At 41.1% G+C, this 21,577-nt stretch overlaps 1 protein-coding gene across 4 annotated transcripts in view; it reads right to left on the bottom strand.

Annotated features, from left to right (window-relative positions):
* Positions 1–1,874: 1,874 nt before the first annotated feature.
* troap (trophinin associated protein) overlaps positions 1,875–21,577 on the bottom strand; it is a 35,787-nt gene continuing 16,084 nt past the window's right edge. For all 4 annotated transcript variants that reach the window (XM_062971028.1, XM_008114408.3, XM_008114409.3 and 1 more), the window contains 10 exons: positions 20,953–21,077; positions 20,134–20,177; positions 18,932–19,089; positions 16,523–16,616; positions 16,286–16,398; positions 13,888–13,980; positions 11,994–12,092; positions 7,850–8,171; positions 3,609–3,781; positions 1,875–2,307 (listed from right to left, as the gene is read on the bottom strand). In XM_062971028.1, coding sequence (XP_062827098.1) covers positions 2,242–2,307; positions 3,609–3,781; positions 7,850–8,171; positions 11,994–12,092; positions 13,888–13,980; positions 16,286–16,398; positions 16,523–16,616; positions 18,932–19,089; positions 20,134–20,177; positions 20,953–21,077 — 1,287 coding nt within the window. In that variant the 3' untranslated portion in view covers positions 1,875–2,241. The remainder of the gene's footprint in view (positions 2,308–3,608; positions 3,782–7,849; positions 8,172–11,993; positions 12,093–13,887; positions 13,981–16,285; positions 16,399–16,522; positions 16,617–18,931; positions 19,090–20,133; positions 20,178–20,952; positions 21,078–21,577) is intronic.

The following is a 21,577-nucleotide window of genomic DNA, read 5'->3' on the forward strand; positions in this document are numbered from 1 at the left end:
TGAAGTACTTTGGCCACATCATGAGAAGACAGGAAAGCCTGGAGAAGATAATGAACCTGGGGGAAATGAAAGGCAAAAGGAAGAGGGGTCGACCAAGAGCAAGATGGATGAAGTGACTTGAAGAGACTGGCTTGACCTTGAAGGAGCCGGGGATGGCCACGGCCGACAGGGAGCTCTGGCGTGGGCTGGTCCATGAGGTCACGAAGAGTCGGAAGCGACTGAACGAATAAACAACAACATCAGATTTGACTCATGGACACACAAATGAGAATCCTATAGCATAAAATGTCTCAACTAAGGTTTGAATCCTGGTCTCTAGAGACTCAGGCTACCATGGAGTCTTTAGGAAAATGAGAAGGCTGGCCATTTGCCTTGGAAGATGGTTACATTACAGAAAATCTGTGTCGGTTTACTCAAGGTCCCCTATACTAGCCCTCCTGGTTTTTTTTGGACTTTGACACCCAGCCTTCCTTCCTGCTGACCCTGTCAAATGGGGCTGATGGGAGATGAAATCAAAACACCTGGAGAGAAGCATGCTGGCAAAGACTTTTGAAGCCTGCCTCAAGTCACAATTTTTGGTCAGAAATAATTATCAAAAGCTGTAAGGGACACTAAGGCCCCTTCTACACTTCCACACAAAATCCAGATTATCCGATTTGAACTGGATTATATGGCAGTGTAGACTCATATAATCCAGTTCAAAGCAGACAGTGTGGATCATCTCCTTTGATAATCTGGATTATATGGCAGTATAGAAGGGACACTTAGATAGTACCAATAACTAAACTTACCCTGTTTCACCTAAAATAAGACATCCCCAGAAAATAAGACCTAGTAAAGGTTTTGCTAAATTGCTAAATATAAGGCCTCCCCCAAAAGTAAGACCTAGCAAGGTTTTTGTTTGGAAGCATGCCCACCGAACAGAAAACCAGAGCATGCAGGATCGGTAAATGTACATACCATAGAGTGTTGTACATGGAAATATTGGTAGTACAGTAGAGTCTCACTAATCCAAGCCTCGCTTATCCAAGCCTCTGGATAATCCAAGCAATTTTTATAGTCAATGTTTTCAATATATCGTGATATTTTGCTGCTAAATTTGTAAATACAGTAATTACAACATAACATTACTGCATATTGAACGACTTTTTCTGTCAAATTTGTTGTGTAACATGAAGTTTTGGTGCTTAATTTGTAAAATCATAACCTAATTTGATGTTTAATAGGCTTTTCCTTAATCCCTCCTTATTATCCAAGATATTCGCTTATCCAAGCTTCTGCTGGCCCGTTTAGCTTGGATAAGTGAGACTCTAATGCAGGGGTCCCCTGTGATAGCATTCACAGTTTGTCTGGTTATGCTGGTTTGTGATGACAACTACTGTACTGTACTGTACTGTACTGTATAATAAATGTTCATTTTTTTGTTCAACAATAAATGTGAATTTTTCTTCATGGAAAAATAAGACATCCCCTGAAAATAAGACCTAGCACAACTTTGGGAGCAAAAATTAATATAAGACACTGTCTTATTTTCGGGGAAACACGGTAGAAGAACTGAATCCCTGCATTAGAAAGTTTTGCAAGAAAGCCTTCATTTCTTGGAAGAAGGCACAAGTTAAGTACCCTTCATCTGAAATGCTTGGCACCAGAAATGTTTTGGATTTCAGCGTACTTAGAGATGGGACACAAAACTAAACACAAAATTCATGTATGTTTCCTATACACATTGTCTGAAGGTCATTCTATCCACCATATTTTAAATAATTTTGTATCACTATCTCAGCCACCCAGGTGAACAATTGTAGATTTTAGGGTATTTCTGAATTCCAAAGGGATGCTCAATCTGTTTTTTCTAATAATAATTACCAGATAAATTATACCATTTCATCAGATTTATTAAATTAAAAATGTATGTATATGCAGTTAATATAGCATTAGTGTGTCTATTCCTCTGCAGCAAGGCCTTGCACTTCAAGAGGCCCCCTTTCCTCTAGGCTCGTTGTCCATTTCACACAAGCATCAGGCACTTCTTTCTATGATGGCTCACAGTTACGAGGAGGCCTTCCAGCAGCCTGCGTCTGTCCTGCAACTATGCCCTTTGGAGCTTCAGCTACACAGTGAGGTTCACTGATAGCTAAAGACAGGGATCAAAGGGGCAGCAGCTGCAAATAGGTCAAAACACCGCGTTGGTGAAGATGACCTTCAGTGCACCATCTCTATGTCAACACTCTTATGAGATCTTCATGAGGTTGCAGGGCTCTCTCCTTCCCCCAAAGGGGATAGAGGTGCAGCGATGGGTATAAAGTGCTGGTGAGTTAAAAGAGAGAGAGAGAGAGAGAGAGAGAGAGAGAGAGAGAGAGAGAGAGAGAGAGAGAGAGAGAGAGAGAGAACAAGAAGCATTACATAAAGAGAGGCAACTACAATCTAGTCAATGAAAACATGCCCCCTCTGAACATCTGACCTAACATAGATTCAAACTGGATTCCCAACTTTTACATAGATAAAGGTAAAGGTTTTCCCCTGACATTAAGTCTAGTAGTGTCCGACTCTGGGGGTTGGTGCTCATCTTCATTTCTAAGCCAAAGAGCCAACGCTGTCCGTAGACACCTCCAAGGTCATGTGGCTGGCATGACTGCATGGAACGCTGTTACCTTCCCGCCAAAGCAGTACCTATTGATCTACTCACATTTGTATGTTTTTGAACTGCTAGGTTGGCAGAAGCTGGGGCTAACAGCGGGAGCTCACCCTGTCCTGCAGATTTGAACCACCAACCTTCCTTTCCAGTCAGCAAGTTCTGCAGCTTAGTGGTTTAACCCACTGCACCACTACGGCCCCTAACTTTTACATGCTCAGTGTGAAATACAATCAGAGGTTTTATGCTTCTAATTTCAGTCCTGAGGCTTAGGGATACAAAAAAAAAAGCCACAGTCCTGACCAACAAGGTCAAAAGCCACTATTTAGGTCTAGGTTAGATAAACAACTGCACCTTCAGCCGATAGCTCTTTCACACAAAAACTTAAAAACAGTATTATGGTAACAGAGAATGTTCAAAGCTGCTGCAGGGATTTATCTAAGTACTCCCATGTGTACTTACCTGGGAAGCAGAGATGTCTTGACACTATTAATTCCCTGCTGTAATGTATGAATAGAAGAGAAAATCCTTTGGAGGAAATAGCCCTCACAACTCTTCTCCCTCAACAAAACTGCTTTTGTAGGAACACAAGGAATCTAAATGTATTCAGGGGACACCGCACACTTAAATTTCCAGGACTCTGTTTTGAGTCCTGGAAGCCTGTATTTGTGTCCCATAACTTTCAATGAACAGAAACTACCATTTCCAGGTAGCTGCTTAATACAATGCCCCATCAACTCATAAGCCACAGTATTGAATGACAAGGATGATGTTCACCAGATTGCCTCACAAATAGAAAGCCAAGGAGCAATCAGATTCCTTTCACTCCCTTGGCAAAATATTAGGCAGATGAACATACAGCTAGGCATTTAATATAGGAAATCGTCATGTAATCAAAACCAGCATACACAAACAGACGTCAACTGAAACACAGCACAGCTTTTTACCTCCACAAAGCTGAGATTATATATCTTACCATGGCACCATGAGCCTCAAGTGTTTTTGCCACAGGCTCCTTACACCGTGGCACTGAAGACTGTGAGACAGACGTGACGCGGGCCGTGTAGAAGGCACACTCGTCATTTAGTAAGGCCTCGTGGAAGCGCTGAGGTGCATTACGGAGATCAGCCAGCCGCTGCTTTAACTGGTCTAGAATTGAAAGAGTCATATCAAAGAGATGACAGCAGGAATAGCGTACCCCAGCCAGGCAGAAAAGTTGACTCCAATATTCCCTGAGGAAGATCTCCCCTCGAATTGTCTCCTATTGTCTTCCCCATTGCTATTCTCAAGAATCCAGCAGGGTCACTGGTATCTCCCCACACATTTAACAGTGATTAATGCAACATAAAATGCAAATATATTACATTTTTTTAATATTTCTGTGATCATTCCTACTATGTAATTAATACTTTGTAATCCCTCTTGAAAACTAATCATAGAATCGTTTATTCTAACCTTCCACCATACAGAAAAGTGAAACTCCTGAAAGATACCCATCATCCAAAACTCTTCAAAGGAGGAGATCCTGCCACTTTCTAAGGCAGTTTATTCAATAGCCAAACGGCACTTATAAAAATACTCTTACTCCACCTTCTACATTACTTGTACAGTAATTTTATACATTTCTGACCACTGGTCATGCTGACTGTGATTAATAGGAAGTTGAGCCAGAAATTTGTATCTGTTTTCAAAAATGAATGCTGCAAGGACTGACAAAGCCAACACACCAAATTCCAGAACTGAAATTGTTATTTTGCCCGAGTCCATTTTCCTAGTTCCAAATATGGTGGCGTGTTTTTCTATAGGTGGGATCCAAGCGAGCTGCTATATTTATTTATACTGTGGCAAATAACTATTTCAACATAGCTCTAGCAAATGTGAGGCTTTCCTAACTATTGGATTACTAATATACTGGCTAGAATATTTCAATGGAGAAGAATAAATAAATTTTATGACAGGGTTAAGCAGAAAAACAGATTTTAAGTACTGATAAAACAACATGTAAGATCACTAGTTTTTCTTTCTTTCTTCACTGTGTAATATATATTGTGCTATTCTATTTTATGTTATATGTCTTGATAGTGGTTGTTATAATTTCTATCTGATTTTTTTAATACTCATGTACCATTTTATGTTATATGCTGCACCTTGGAGTGCCTTTGTAAGCTGCCCCGAGTCCCTTCGGGGAGATGGTGATGGGATATAAAGTTTACTATTATTATTATTTTATTATGTCACAGCAAACAAGATAGATATGCTGGATTTTGTATCACAAAATCACAAGTCGAACACTTCCCAAGCGTCTAGGACTGTGTGATGTATTTTCGGATGATGTGTGCAGATCCCAGTAGGGTAGCCTTTTGCAGTTGGCAGATCGTAATTTTGTCAATGTCTATTGTTTCCAAATGCCGGCTGAGATCTTTTGGCACAGCACCCAATGTGCCAATCACCACCAGGACCACCTGCACTGGTTTCTGCCAGAGTCTTTGAAGTAATAATAATAATAATAATAATAATAATAATAATAATAATAATAATAATAATAATGTTATTATTATTGTTATTATTATTATTATTATAACAGGAGTCCCGAAACTATGACCCACAAGTTGGATGCAACCCCCCAAGGTCATTTATCCACCTTAAACTTTAGGCATAGGGACGTCCAAAGTCTGAATCAACTTGAAGTCCACAACAACAATCCTAATCAACTTGACTATCTCATCAGCAAAAGCAAGCTCATAGTTCCCACTGAAATACTGGAAAGTTTATGTTGGTTAAATTGTTCTTCATTTAAAATATTGTATTGTTTTTTCAAATATACATATATATATACAAATAAGATATGTGCAGCGTGCATGGCTTTTTTCCCCAATCTACAGTCTTTCCCCCTACCCAACAGTCTGAAGCACCGTGCTTAAAAGGTTTGAGGAGTTTTGTATTATAGGATGACTCCATAGAGGTGTGTGTGAAATTTTTTCTTTTGTTTCCTTCGTGCTATCATTTCAACCGTTAGTCTACACAAAACGAATGATGACATTTTCGTAGGAAACGAGAGGCAACACAAAAATAAACGCTGCACAATCATTGTGCTTGCTTTCGTTTCCTTTCATTTCAGCCCCGTAACAATGAACAGGTAATGGCAGAGGGTTACTTTCCTATTACAGCTGATATGTACCAATGGGTGTTGATAACAATATTAATACAAATAACAATACTTACTCTGGTACTCTCAGCTGAGTCTGGTTTCAGGAGAACAGTGCCTCCCAATTACATCCGATGTGGATCAATGGGTCTTGATTATCATATTTATATTAATACTAGCTGTGCCCGGCCACGCGTTGCTGTGGCGAAGTATGGTGGTATGGGAAATAAAGTATTGAGCAATTGGTGGTAGTTAAGGTAAAGGGTAAAGCTTTTCCCCTGACATTAAGTCCAGTCATGTCCGACTGTGGGGGTAGGTGCTCATCTCCATTTCTAAGCTGAAGAGCCGGCGTTGTCCGTAGACTCCTCCAAGGTCATGTGGCCATAGGCATGACTGCATGGAGTGCCGTTATCTTCCCGCCGGAGCCGTACCTATTCATCTACTCTCATTTGCATGTTTTCGAACTTCTGGGTTGGCAGAAGCTGGGGCTTTAGATAATCTGTGAAAGAGGCCTAAGTGAAGCCTAACTCTGCCTGTCCCCTGGGCTGAGTCGGTTGCTAGGAGACCAAGTGGGCAGAGCTTAGACTTCTAACTGGCAGCAATTGGATAAAAACAATTATTCCTCTCCCTCTAATTAGGACTTTATTTTTCTTTTCTTTTTGTTGTATCAACCTAGAGGCGTGGATGATGGGTTGTGTTGTTAAATTTCGAGGTTGGGGGGCCTGTAGTTTTGTTGTTTTGTCCGCTGCCCTGATGCCATCACTCTTTTATATATATAGATTAAGAATAGCAGTTATTCTGGCACCTAAGCTATGTCTGGGTCCAGAAGAAAGCCTCGGAAGCCCTCCCATTGCAGCCAATGATCCGAAAATTTTAATTTTTTTTGTAAGCCAGACGAAAATTTGTGTCGTATAGGCGGCTGTGGAGATCTCAGGCAGAGGGGAATCTTTTTTCCCTTTCTTCTTCTTATTCACTTTAGATGGTAGCGTAACTTAGTTTAGAATATGTATGACAGAGGCTTGGATGTTGAAGAACACTAAAAAGTTTATTCAGGCACAGAGCTTAGTGGTTACAATGTTGCTTCTCAGAGTTAAACTTTCTTCAACAGTTGCAAATATAACTTATGATGAATCCACTTTTAAAATACTTTCTCCTTTCCTTGAGCAGTCTAAACCTTTTTCTTCTCTTACAACCAAAGCTATCAACTGATCACTTTGGATCTAACTGGGATTGCTTCCCCTTACCACTCAGACTCTACGAATAAACCCAAACAAGTCACTTAACTTGCTTAATTTGACACAACTAGAGATCTGAGCTTCCCTGGTTTCCCTAACCTGGAACCAGTGTCTTCCCTGTGACTCAGATCACAGACTAAACTGTTTTTAAAACATTCCCTCCTTTTCCTCCAAACAGTGGTTGGCTCCGCCCTCGTTACTATGGCAACCTGCCTCAGAATGCTGAGCTGGCTACCATTCCCCATGCACTGGTAACTAATACTTACCCTTTTAAACATAGTTAAACATGACTTTTAAAACGAAATAAAACATGACATCTATAAATCAAAATAAAAACACACTTCTTTACAGCGGCCCATTTTCGTTAGCGGGACACGAATACAAAAATGAGATGACATAAATGAAACTACACAAAAGGAACAGCAATTCTACATGAATGCACGCCTCTATGACTCCATCACTTTCTCAAGTCCTCCAGCCAAGAGGCACTTAATAGCAGAGGAGTCTACGAATCCAGGGGTCTTCTTCACCACCTCCCCTCAACCCATCCAAATCTATCGAATACCCCATTGGAGAAAAGGAAGTACAATAGTATCACACTGAAAGACCTTAGATGCAAATCACTTTCTGTACCAATACTGAATGGGCTTCAGGTTGGGAAGCAAGCCAAGTTTTGAAAGTTGGTTTTTGAAGCCAAAGGGCCATTTATTCAATGATTTATGTCACAAAAGTGACAGAAGAGAAGTTCCAGGTTGTGCCTCACATAGTATGTGGATACAACACTTACCCATCACCACACATCCCAAACTGTCATCAAGCTAAACTGTCCAGCCTTACCTGAACGACTTGCACTGGATGAGGGATGCTGGGCCAAAGGCATGCAAGAGCCTGGGCAGCTGAGCTGTTGGCTGGAAGTGGTAGCGAGTGTTGTGCTAGTTTCAGGAGCAACCACAACCTCAGGCAGTGCTGTAGGTTTGCAGAAATTTGGTGTAGGGTCCTGGGAAGGTGTGCTGAGGGAGGCAGGCTGGGCAGGCTCCAAAGCAGGCGAGCAATGAGCAGACAATAGATTGTGTAGTTCTTTCAGTGATGGGGCAACCACCTGATCAACATCACCATTATTCATCTCCCGACATAAGAGCTGGGCAAGGAGCTCAACACACTAGGAAAATAAGAGAGCAGGGAATTGTAAATAAGGCTGGTAGCCAAAATCCAACTCTACGTAAAGTGTAATCGTGCCACATCTCTCTTTGTTGTTGTGCCTTCAGGTTATTTCCAACATAGGGCAGTCCTAAGGGAAGCCTATCACAAGTTTTTCTTGGAGAACAAGCCCTATGAGGAGCTGGGTATGTTTAGCCTGCAGAAGAGAATGCTGAGAGGAGACATGATGAGGGCAATGTATAAATATGTGAGGGGAAGTCATAGGGAGGAGAGAGCAAGCTTGTTTTCTGCTGCCCTGGAGACTAGGACGCGGAACAACAGCTTCAAACTACAAGAAGGGAGATTCCACCTGAACATCAGGAAGAACTTCCTCACTGTGAGAGCTGTTCAGCAGTGGAACTCTCTCCCCCGGACTGTGGTGGAGGCTCCTTCTTTGGAGGCTTTTAAGCAGAGGCTGGATGGCCATCTGTCGGGGGTGCTTTGAATTAGATTTTCCTGCTTCTTGCAGGGGCTGGACTGGATGGCCCGTGAGGTCTCTTGTCTCTTCCAACTCTACGACTCTATGATTCTATGACAAGATTTTTCCAGAGGGGTTTTGCTTTTACCTTCCTTTGGGAAAGTAGAAGGTTGCCTAGTGAGTTTCCATGACTGAGTAGGGAAGTGATCCCTGGTCTCTACAGCCATAGTCCAATGCTCAAACCACTACACCCATCTCTCCCAATGCATTTTCACACACATCTTAGCCACTTCATCTAATTTCTCCTCATAATAAAAAGGCCTATATCTTTAATCCCACAGTTAACAACTCCACTGCATTCTAAACATATCAAATTATCCAAGGCTATACATTTCTTTAAGGAGCCCCCAGTGGAGCTGTGGGTCAAACCACTGAGCTGCTGAACTTGCTGACAGAAAGTTTGGTAGTTCAAACCCAGAGAGCTCGGTGAGCTCCCGCTGTTAGCCCCAACTTCTGCCAACCTAGCAGTTCGAAAACATGCAAATGTGAGTAGATCAATAGGTACCACTCCAGCGGGAAGGTAATGGCGCTCCATGCAGTCATGCCAGCCACATGACCTTGGAGGTGTATACTGACAACGCCTGTTCTTCGGCTTAGCAATAGAGATGAGCACCAACCCCCAGAGTCGGACACAACTAGACTTAATGTCAGGGAAAAAACCTTTACCTTTACCTATACATTTCTCTAGCAATATTTCTTTTCATGTCAGGAGCAACTTGAGAAACTGCAAGTCACTTCTGATGTGAGAGAATTGGCTGTCTGCAAGGACATTTCTCAGGGGATGGCCAAATGTTTTACCATCCTGTGGGAGTCTTCGCTCATGTCCCCGTTTGCGAAGCTGGAGCTGACACACAGAAGCTCACCCCGCTCCCCAGGTCTGAACTGCCTACCTTTCGGTCAGCAGTCCTGCTGGCACAAGGATTTAATCCACTGCACCACTGGGGGCAAACAGTTTGGAAACATGTATCATGTGCACATATATACACAGAAAACTGATGCCAGTTCTCTGCCACCATGCAGACTAGACTTTTTTGCTGTAAAAGAGTGAAAACACAGTTTTTTTCTGAGTTGCCTAATCTTTCCTAATCACAGGAGCTTAATTTATTATTTACATTATTAAATGTATACAATTTCTCCCGAGATGGGATCCAAGGCAGCATAAAGTAATGTTAAAATAAAACGGTTGAAATCTTGTTTTCCAAATTAAAAAAAAGGAGAATAACATTATTTGTTTAAGGTTAAAATCAATTACAAACACATTTAAAACATGATCACTAATAAAGGATTAAAAAAATAGCAGTACAGCTCCTCACATCACTACTGTCACATAATTAAGATTTCAAGGGGCTTTGGAATAAAAAAGTATTCACCAGATAGCAGAAAGAGAGGGGAATGGGACAACGGAGTTTTCAGTGGAAGTGAGCAGGTACAAGATCCTCATTAAAAGTTCCTGCGGAGATGGTGGAATGAGAAAAGTCCTCCTCTGGTTATAATCTTAAAGCATGTACTTACTTGTGTAGGAAGAGACAGTTTTTCTACCCACTCTAAGGAAAGCGTTATTAAATCTGTTCACATGTGACATCTCTATTCAGTTAAATTGCATTATATTAATAATGCGTCATCTGACAGACACTAGAGAGGTGAAGGGGGAAAGGTCCTGAGAAGATATGTGGATTCACTGTCCTCATTTCTCTCATTTCTTTTCTACATCCGCTAAATAATTGGGCAGAACATTTTGTCGATTTGATGCAGGAAATGCATGTCTACCATGCAAGCAATTACCAATAATATCAATAATTCTAGGTGCTGCTCAAACAGATATCAAGGGCATGGAATTCAATGGAGGGTCTATTAAATAGGAGGTAGGCTCGAGTTGCTTTAGCAGAAAAATTCCAACTATAGGGCGGGAAAAAAACAACACCTTTATGGGACTCTGATCCCCATTCAGTAACTGCATTCTGGATCATCTCTCTACACAAGGCCCACCTTTGTCTCATCTAAAGTTGTAGAACAACAGAACGTGAACTCTGATTTTACTTGTTTATCTTAATTAATTATTGTTTATGGTTTGCACTGTTATTGTGTTGTAAGCCGCTCCAAATCCCCTCGGGGAGATGGGGTGGGATACAAATACAATTTTATTACTACTACTACGACTACTATGTTACAAGTACAGTTGGTGGGAACAAGGGAGAGGGCCTTTTCAGTGGTGGCCCTGTGACTCTGGAACTCCCTCCCCAAAGAGGCATGTTCAACCCTCTCGTTATTTCGCTCCAAAGTTGAAACCTTTTTATGGAAGCAGGCCTTCCCCGATAACATACAATAGGACCTACTTTGGTCAGACAAGACTCAAGATTTATATGGCAAAGATATGAAGCTCTGAACTATTTAGATTTATTTTTTAACATGATAGGACAACCTCGGTGGCCAAAGGTATGGCGTTTTTTTTAAAATGATAATGATATATGTGTTATTTTTATGCCTATTTATATTTATGCATATTTATGTAATGTGTTGTTTTATGGTTTTATATGGTGGGTTGTGGGATGATGGGTTTTGTATTATGTAGGTGTTTTTCTATTTGTACACCGCTTTGAGTCTTATTTGTGGGAGATAAGTGAATAAAAGGAAATAATAATAATAATAATAATACATAATACCTAATGACTGGCTAGTTTTTGTGTGTGTGTGTGTCAGAAGCGACTTGAGAAACTGCAAGTCGCTTCTGGTATTAGGGATTTGGCCGTCTGCAAGGACATTGCCCAGGAGATGCCCGAATGTTTTACAATCCTGCAGGAAGCATCTCTCATGTCCCTGCATGGGAAGCTGGAGCTGACAGATGGGAGCTTATCCCGCTCCCCAGATTCGAGCCTGGCTAGTGAACACTGTAGTAAACAGGGACAGAGAGGGGGTAATTCAAAAAATTAAACACATGTGGGAACAAGTTAAATACCTATGAAGTATACAGATTCCTGTAATCACTCCTTGTCATATTACAACTTGAGAGTATTTATTTTTGCTTGCTTCATTTCTACTGTAGCCTGCCTTTATTTCAGTGAGCTGATGGTGGCATATGTGGCTATCCTCCTCCCAACAACCCTGTGAAATAGGTCAGGCGGGCAAAGAATGGGCAGCTGAAGATGACCCAGTGAGATCCATGCCTCAGTGAAAATTAGAATACATACCTCCAGTCAAAACATTCTAACCACTACATAGCACTGTCTCCCTCAGAAGGGAAGGTGAGTTGGGAGACAGTTAGCAACACTTGGGAACCCAAGGCACATTTCAACAAGCCTTTTTTCCTACCTGGAGCTTCCCCATTTCTGGTGTGATCATGGAAGCAGCAGGCACCTTCTTTGCTGATGCCTCCACCTCATCATCAAAGAGGCGCATAGCAATCTTCCCCTATTTAAGAGAAAAACATCACATCATTTCCATGGTTATGCCTCCCACCAGATTGCCACTAAAAGCCATAAAAGGACCAGTAGAGTAGGAAAGAAAGAGCAGACCTCCTTGATCTCCCTTACAAGAGCTAGCTGAAGTCTCCAAAGATGCATACAGTCAGCCCTCCACATTCAACCATCCATGGCTTTAAAATATTCTAAAGGCGAACCCTGATTTTATTACTGCATATAAGGGAGATTATTTTACTATGTCACTGTATATAATGGGACCTGAGCTCCCATGGATTTTGGTATATACACAGGGTCAGGAATCAAACCTAAGTAGATACTAAGAGTCGACTGTGCTGTATTTTGATGTGTCAGGTGTAGTGCATAGGACAGTAAATATTTTTTTTAAAATCACCACCAACTAAAAACGAGCTCTGACAACATAACAGACTTAATTCAGCAAAATGCATTACATTCAATTACCTAAATTCATTATGTAATACAATAGAGTCTCACTTATCCAAGCTAAATGGGCCGGCAGAAGCTTGGATAAGCGAATATCTTGGATAATAAGGAGGGATTAAGGAAAAGCCTATTAAACATCAAATTAGGTTATGATTTTACAAATTAAGCACCAAAACTTCATGTTATACAACAAATTTGACAGAAAAAGTAGTTCGATACGCAGTAATGTTATGTTGTAATTACTGTATTTACGAATTTGGCACCAAAATATCATGATATATTGAAAACAACGATGACAAAAATGGCTTGGATTATCCAGAGGCTTGGATAAGCGAGGCTTGGATAAGTGAGACTCTACAATAATAATAATAATAATAATAATAATAATAATAATAATAATAATAATAATAATAATTTTATTTATATCCTGCCTCTATCTCCCCCGAAGGGGACTCGGGGAGGCTCACAAAAATATCAAATAAAAACAATAACAGTATACAATACATCAATAGACAAAAACAAAAACATTATAAAATCTAAACATTAACCTATGAAATAAAAACACGCTTAATAAAACATAGAATTAAAACCAGCGAGGTTACAGTAATAGATAAGCTAAAGTGCGCATTATAAGTTGTAAACTCAAGATAACATATAAAGTGCAGAAAAAAGTGATTATGTAATCACTATAACATGCAACATTTGACTTAGCAAATTAAAGAAATTAAAAATTCAGCTGCAACGTAGAAATATTTGAAAGGATGTCGTAAGGAAGAAAAAGCAGGCTTGTTTTCTCCTGCTCTGGAGACTAGGACTCACAAGTAATGGGTTCAAATTACAGGAAAGGAGATTAGACATTGGGAAGAACTTCCTGAGTGTAAGAGTTGTTCAGAAGTGGAACTCTATGCCTCAGAGTGTGGTGGAAGCTCCTTCCTTGGAGGCTTTTAAACTGAGGATGGATGGCCATCTGTCACTGTGATTGAGCTTTTTCCTGCATGGCGGGGTTGGACCAGATGGCCCATGAGGTCTCTTCCAACTCTATGATTCTATTAAATCTAAACATTATTAGATATTGCCACCACTTTTAAGCTTCCTAGAACAATTTGCCTAACCTTAACCAGAAGCTGAATTAGGTGCCTCATCTACTTTTGACAAATTTCCTTGGACAGTCAGAGGAAGCCAAGCACTTATCAAGGAGGCAACTGTCTAGCTACACACATGCCAACAACCAGTCCCCCCAGTGAGATAATCTCTCAAAAGGAGTGGAGCATCTGAGATGTTTTCAAGCAAGTGACTCTCAAATAAGTAGTCTTTTTCTATAACACACCTCGAATTGCACTCACCTGCTCCATTTCTGCTGGAGGTTGGATACCCACCTTCATGTTCTTATGGGAGAAGGAAAGAGGGCCACGACGAAATGTCCAAGGAGTGCGACACTGACCCAACACAAGAGAAACTATTCAGAGCATGGCCTGATAGCGTCACAGTGAACTGCAAAGTACAAAACTCAAAACAGGGGATGACACTAACACATTAGGAAAGAGCTGGATCTCTGGTAGAGCATACAAGAAAAATGAGTGCTGTGACTCAATTGGCAACTTCCCTGAGATGCCCTCCATTCGGCCTTCCCTCCCACTGCCCAGCATTGACCTGGAGAGGTTGGTGAAGCGGAGCCGCTCTACCATCGCCGCCATTTACTTCTACCATGCCATGACCTCGCTGCTAGCTAGCCATAGCCGTTACTTCTAGTCACTGATACCTTATAAGATGACAGTAGCGGGGAATTTTACCGAACAGCTCCCCTTTGACTATCAACCTAGTACTGAAACGAGCTTGGCTTAGATTTGGGTCACTGACTTTTCTGCCGACACTCAGCTTTCGACTCTGTTCGTCCTGGGGTCCTGGGGACTTTCATATTTGTTTTTATTTTGTTTTCAGATTTTGAAAAAATATTATTATTATTATTATTATTTTATTTGTTGAGACTTTTAATTTTCTCACTGGCTCATGATTATCACTGATGGCTGAGCTTAGCAAAACTATTTAATTATATGTTTATTATGTTCAATTATGTATTATTTTTACTTAGTTTTATAAGTTTATTTTGAGATTGTTTTATCCACTGTTTTGATTTATCATTAGAGTCCCGCTTATCCAACATAAACGGGCCAGCATAACGTTGGATAAGCAAATATGTTGGATAATAAGGAGGGATTAAGGAAAAGCCTATTAAACATCAAATTAGATTATGATTTTACAAATTAAGCACCAAAACATCATGTTTAACAACAAATTTAACAGAAAAAGTAGTTCAATATGCAGTAATGCTACATAGTAATTACTGTATTTACGAATTTAGTACCAAAACATCATGATGTATTGAAAACATTGACTACAAAAACATTGACTACAAAAAGGCAGACTGCGTTAGATAATCCAGAACGTTGGATAAGCAAATGTTGGATAAGTGAGACTCTACTGTATGTTTTCGGCATGGAATGTTTGCCATTTTGTTACTTTTGTTGTCCCCACGGGGAGATAGGGCGGGGCACAAATAAAGTATTATTATTATATGCTTTGGGTATAGTAGGTCCCATGTTCAGAACCTCAGGCACCTCCAGTGAAAAGGAACGTGGAGGATGCTGAGACAGACACCTGTTGACAGTTTAAGTAGGCAATATTGGGCCAAATGGTATGACTCAGTATAAGGTTGTTCCATGTTTCTGCATTAATTTCCCCAAATATTCCTATTCCTCATCATCTCTTCCATTTAAGAATTCCTATGTTGGCTTTCAAACAATAAGGGGAAAACAATAAGGAAATATTTAAGTACTGCTACTGATAGGAGCAAATAAAAACCACAGGGGTCAGTGCTTATATAAAACCCAGAGCAAGCACGATAGAATGAGTCAGTTTGGACTAGTATTTAAAATTCAACTGAATGGGAACCAGTCAAGTGTCTCTGGAAAAGGTAGGCCAAAGCCAGGATGCCATCCCCATTTGACACCTGCCTAATTGGTGGAGGTTGGGGAATTAGGAAAGGGATCAGTGAATACGAAATAGTGCCAGATAAGCTCATATAGGTTCCAATATACACACAACAGGAATGGGGGGAGTATGTATGTGTTCAGAACTGTTACTCCCATCAATCTTCACTGTTGTTCATGTCGCCTGTGGGTGACGGGAACTGCAGTACAAGAGTAGTTTAGACAAGCTACCTTATTTGACTAGAGGTCCCATAATCCTTTCTGGTAGGATATTATATAGACTCTTGTCCTGAAAACCATGCATTCCCTGCTCCTGAGAATAGGGTTTATGGATCAAGACACCCCCAGTTTTCCCTTGAACCTGGGAACTAATAGACAGCTGTTGAAGAGCTTTTTTAAGCACTGGTGAAACAGGTCTCCATTGATAGGGGTGCCTGTCCTCTCTTTCAGATCCACAGCAGTAAAGAACAGAATGAGAAGTTCCGACTCCCAGCCCAACAGAGTTCCTTTCTGCCCTGTGTCTGATTTCAGAAAACACAGCAGTGTGGATGTGATATGGCCTTTGCCAGGACAATTCACCCATAGTTAGCGAGAACCTTATTGCAGATGTTCTTCTCCCTTTTTACGGGGCTCAGGAAAAGTTCCTTTGTTGGACTGCAACTCTCAAAATTTCCCAAAGAGCATGGAGGTGATTCTGGGAGCTGCAGTCCGCAAAAAGGGAGTTTTCCAAGTTCGCCGTGTCTCAAACACAAACCAAGGATTGTGGAACCCTCCTCGCTGGAGTGTAGGATGAACAGCCAACAGAGGTAAATCTGTTGCCAGGTGTATTGGTTGGCTGGGCTCCAGAAGCCGCTGACTGCTTTAGACCTGTGAAATGGGAAGGGGAGAAATTGAAAGAGAAAAGGTCAGAAGTCTTAGCTGTAAGACAACTCCTTCCATAAAGAGGCCGAATCTACACATCTCAGTGCTCCACACACTCTGTCAACTGTACCTTGAAGACCCTGAGGAGAACGATAAGGCACACGACCAAACTTTCCAATCGAAGATGCTCTAGTACGGCGCTCTAAGAAAAAGTCACTTTCACCCTAAAGATAAAGAGGGAGAAGGGAAAATCAGTGCTTGATGGTTAAGATGCAGGATCCTGGGAATAGTACTCCAAAAAGAAGGGTAATTTCAGGCCATCGTTCTGCAATGTCCCATTAGATAAGTCAAACTTAGCAGTTATCTTGCAGCCCATGGCAGTTAGGAAACTCTCTAGGTGAATTTCCATCCATGGGTTTCCCCAAGGGCTTTCAAGCCTCTGCTTTGTTCACTAAAGTTCATTAGTCCACTGAATGTCAAACAGATGCTTTATAGGGCCTTTTCCACACTAAAACAATAGCACCATTATGATTCTACTTTAACTATCAAAGTTTCATCCTACAGACAGAGTCCCCGGTAGTGCAATAGGTTAAACCCTTGTGCCGACAAGACTGCTGATCAAAAGGTCAGGGGTTCGAATCCAGGGAGCAGGGTGAGCTCCCGTCTGTCAGCTCCAACTTCCCAAATGGGGACATGAGAGAAGCCTCTCACAGGATGGTAAATCACCAAACATCTGGGTATCCCCTGGGCAATGTCCTTGAAGACAGACAATTCTCTCACACCAGGAACAACTTGCAGTTTTTCAAGTCGCTCCTGTCACAAAAAAAATCCTACAGACTTCTGGTGTCTATAGTACAGAGAGGTACTTAGAATTTCCAGTCAGAGAACTCATCTAGTGCCTCAATGAATGATCCAGGCATCCTTACATAACCCCAAACTGCACCATCCACATGTAAGAAGAAAGTATCAACAAGTTTAGGGAAACCCAATGTTTACAAACCTATAAAACTTTCTAAAGGAGGGGAACCTCCTTTGGGCCTGAATATATTGTACAAAATTTATCTAGCCTGAAATGATACACTTTAATATATTGGGTTTATGGTTCCCGTCCCCTTGATCAGGTTGTGTAAGTGTTATTTATTGCTATATAATTGTATTGTTTTACCTTGTTTAATAATGTGTTATTATGTTGCTATATAATGTATGTATTATTTTTATGATTTATCTGGGAGATAAAGCGGTATATAAATAAATATTATTTTATTATTATTATTGTTATTAACCTCCCCTCTGAAAAGCACTTCTGGGAGACATGCTCAGTGATTGCCATGGATTGGGGGTCAGGGACAAGACAAATGGAAAAAAGGCATAGGAGGAAGTACAGATTGAGTATCCATTATCCAAAATGCTTGGGACTAGACTGTTCAGGATTTTGGATTTTTTTTTTTCAAATTTTGGAATATCTGTGTATATACATACATATAAAAAGGTAAAGGTTTCCCCTGACATTAAGTCCAGTCATGTCTGACTCTGGGGGTTGGTGCTCATCTCCATTTCTAAGCCAAAGAGCCGGCGTTGTCCATAGACACCTTCAAGGTCATGTGGCCAGCATGACTGCATGGAGCGCCATTACCTTCCCGCTGGAGCGCTACCTATTGATCTACTTACATTTGCATGTTTTCGAACTGCTAAGGTTGGCAGGAGCTGGGGCTAACAGCAGGTGCTCATTCCGCTCTTGGGATTTGAACCTGGGACCTTTTGGTCCGCAAGTTCAGCAGCTCAGTGCTTTAACACACTGTGCCACCAGGGGGCCCCTGTATATACATATATAATGAGATATTATCAAAATATTATCAAAATAATCAAAATTTAGGCCCCATTTTGATAATATCTCATTGTATATACATATATAATGAGATAGTATCAAAATGGGGCCTAAATACAAACAAAATTAACTTATGATTTATATAATTGCGGATTTGTTTATTCATGGATTTAAAAATGTTCCCCCGAGGAATCTCTAGATCCTTCAGTATGATTTCATGGCCAGCTTCCTCCAGTTATGCCGAAGGACCTTGAGATTGCTAGAAAGAACACCTCTACAGAAATCTCTACATCCTCCAATGCAATACTGTGGCCAGCTTTCAACAGAAGTTGACACTGGAGTCATGCTGGAAGACCTAGAAATTAGAGATTCATTCCTTCAGATAAAAATTAGCAATTTCTTTAATTGTTTTTTTGTGTGCAAATAACCACAAATAAAGGATGCATACCCTCAACCATGTTAAGCCAGATATTTCCCTCAGGACTGTTCCAATGGCACTGGAAACTCTTCTTTTTCAGCAAAAAGCATATGAGAGCAGCACATGAGAAACCACCCCCCCCCCCCCCACACACACACACACACAAAATAAAAGACAATGAGCAAGTAGGACCTTGGCACCGTAGTCAAATATGGATGGTGAATGCAATAAACAGTCTGCATGGCAAAACAGAGGAGTTTACAGAAACCAAGGCCTTCAGTCTGAGCATTGCTCACCCTAGTGTTGCCACAAGTGACAGGAGTCTTCTGAGGACATTTCACGAGCACCCGCTGGGCCATGCTCAGCTTGCCATTGGCCCCTATGGCAAATCGACTCAAACCTTCATTTGAGAGGATACTCGCTTTGGCAGCTGAGTCTGGTACAAACTCTTCATCTACAAATGCAAAAGAGAGGTGTCAAGGAGGTAGGTTTCAGCACACCACGGCTCTATCCTCTTTTATTCTTGCAGTGGAAACATTGCGAAAAGAAGCTATGTCTGGTGTCACAACTGCTCTGGCAATTTCGCTGAAAGATCTGAAGAATTAAAGCTTCTTTAAGGATGATTTTGCTGAATACATTTCAAAGTCAAATTTAATTGGGAAGGTCAGGCCTTGGAGTATGGAAGAATACCCCCCTTCCAATTATTAAAAGCGGCTGTCATCCACCTAGTTGGGTAACTTGGCCACTATCCACTGATTTGGCATATTTATTTTGTTTTGATGAGCCCAATTAAAAATACAAGAATAACTGCTATGTTTTCATTTTAGTAATTAAATGGTGCAAGAAATGTTTAATTTTCACAAACATGGGTGTTAAGAAACCTCAGTAAAACAAACTACTTAATTAGTAATTGAGGTGTCTATATAAATCAGGACAATTCAGATTTACGTTGATTTCACAGCAGGCTGAGACCGGTAAAGGTACTGGAAACCTGGCCATGAGCCATTCCTCACTGCCATTCTAGTTGAGAGTTCCCAATGGAGTAATTGGGGGATAAATGTGCTAGTTTTGTATGCTCTTTTTTTGATGCTTTCTCGGCTTTTTAATAAAATCTTGTAGTATTGGCCACTTGTGTGCTTATTGTCTTGAATTCTACAAAGAACCTTTACCTCTGGCAAAACAGTTTTGTTGAATGTTATTCTATTTTCATGTTTTCCTTTGATAACTGCAAACATTTTATAAAAGAACAATTTGAGGGTAACAGATGGACTTCCCAGGGGAGGCAAGAAAAAGCATCAGACAAGTGTTCTTGAAATGCTCACAAGAATTTAGTTTGGGATTTTATTGGAAGCATATACTATCTAATGTATACATATAACAAATGGGGAGTGGGTAAAAATGCAAATCAGTTTGTAAGCCATTTAAAGTTGACCAGAACCTACACCCACAGTTACTCCAATCCATCCACCTGAATAGTAAAGAAGAAATTCTCATTCACCTTTCCATGATGATCCTGTGGCGTCTTTTGTCCCAGCAGAGTTGCTATTCAAGTGTAAAGAATAACATAAAGTTACAAGCTGATACAAATCAACAGAGCCTCCCACTCTCAGGATTTATGCTGGGACATATAATTCAAAGGAAGAGGTATAATTCAGAGAAAAGAAGAAGAGATTATAATGCCTTTACATGGTAACTAGTTTTGCAAAGTCTTTAGCCTTCCTTGCCAATGAGTACTGGTGTCTCACCAAACTACAATATTCCAATATTCCATAGCAATGAACCACAGCAGTCAAAGTGTTATCAAACTACTTTAATTCTACAGTGTAGAAGCAGCCCAGGAAGACTCTCCAAGACAGTGGTGACTGCATGCACACCAATTGCCCTCACACTCCCACATCTGAGGCAGTATTTCCCATACTAACGGTGAGCCAGCAGTGCTGTGGGGCATCTCCTAGAGCAGTGGTTCTCAACCTAGGGTCCAGAGACGTTTTTGGCATTCAACTCCAAGAAATCCTAACAGCTGGTAAACTGGCTGGGATTTCTGGGAATTCTAGGCCAAAAACATCTGGGGACCGCAGGTTGAGAACCACTGCCCTAGGGGAAGGATGGAGCAGGTATGCTGCATATGTCAAAGAACCCTGCTGTGAAGATTAGAAGTGAGATGGAGATATTCCTTCCCTCCCCCCTCCCCAAAGAGGGTGAGAAACTAAGACAAAAACAACCATTAGTTTAGTAATCATGAGTTGTGGCCTTGTACAACTTCCTTGTCTTTCCCATCCACCTGTACAACCCATTGGACATTTGGTTCCTTTATCACCTTTGAACTGGAACATCAGTTGGGGTCACTCTGCTCAGACATTCTGCAATGGGCTTGGCTGCTGGATCTGCAAACTTGGTCACTCTCTGGTCCTCTGCCGGATGCCTGGATTGAGTCACTTCCCCCTGATGTAAGTGTCAGACAGTTAGGGACATGTAGCCAGCATTCTTAGTACAATTCTGGAGGGTGGGGCACACAAGATCAGATGGGGAAGCATTCATGGCACTTGGCCCTCTCTGCCAAGGATTGGCTGCTAACTTCCAGCATTTACTGCCAGAGACAACCATTGGACTTGAGATAATAATAGGGTGGCCCCAATATCTAATACAGTAACCCATCCATGTCAATCAGCTTTCCCAGAGCAGAATAAGAAGAGCATCTACTCTAAGTAATGGTACACAAACAGTCCTTGCAAACAGGGATTAGGATCCCTTCAAAATGGTAGTCTGCTGCTCTTTTGGAGGAATCCTTCTAATCCAGTAGTTCTCAACCTGTGGGTCCCCAGGTGTTTTGGCCTACAACTCCCAGAAATCCCAGCCAGCCTACCAGCTGTTTCTGGGAGTTGAAGGCCAAAACATTTGGGGACCCACAGGTTGAGAACCACTGTGCTAGTAGAACTGCTCAA

The sequence above is a fragment of the Anolis carolinensis genome, chromosome 2 (genome assembly GCF_035594765.1).
Source record: "Anolis carolinensis isolate JA03-04 chromosome 2, rAnoCar3.1.pri, whole genome shotgun sequence".
NCBI classification, from domain to species: Eukaryota; Metazoa; Chordata; class Lepidosauria; order Squamata; family Dactyloidae; genus Anolis; species Anolis carolinensis.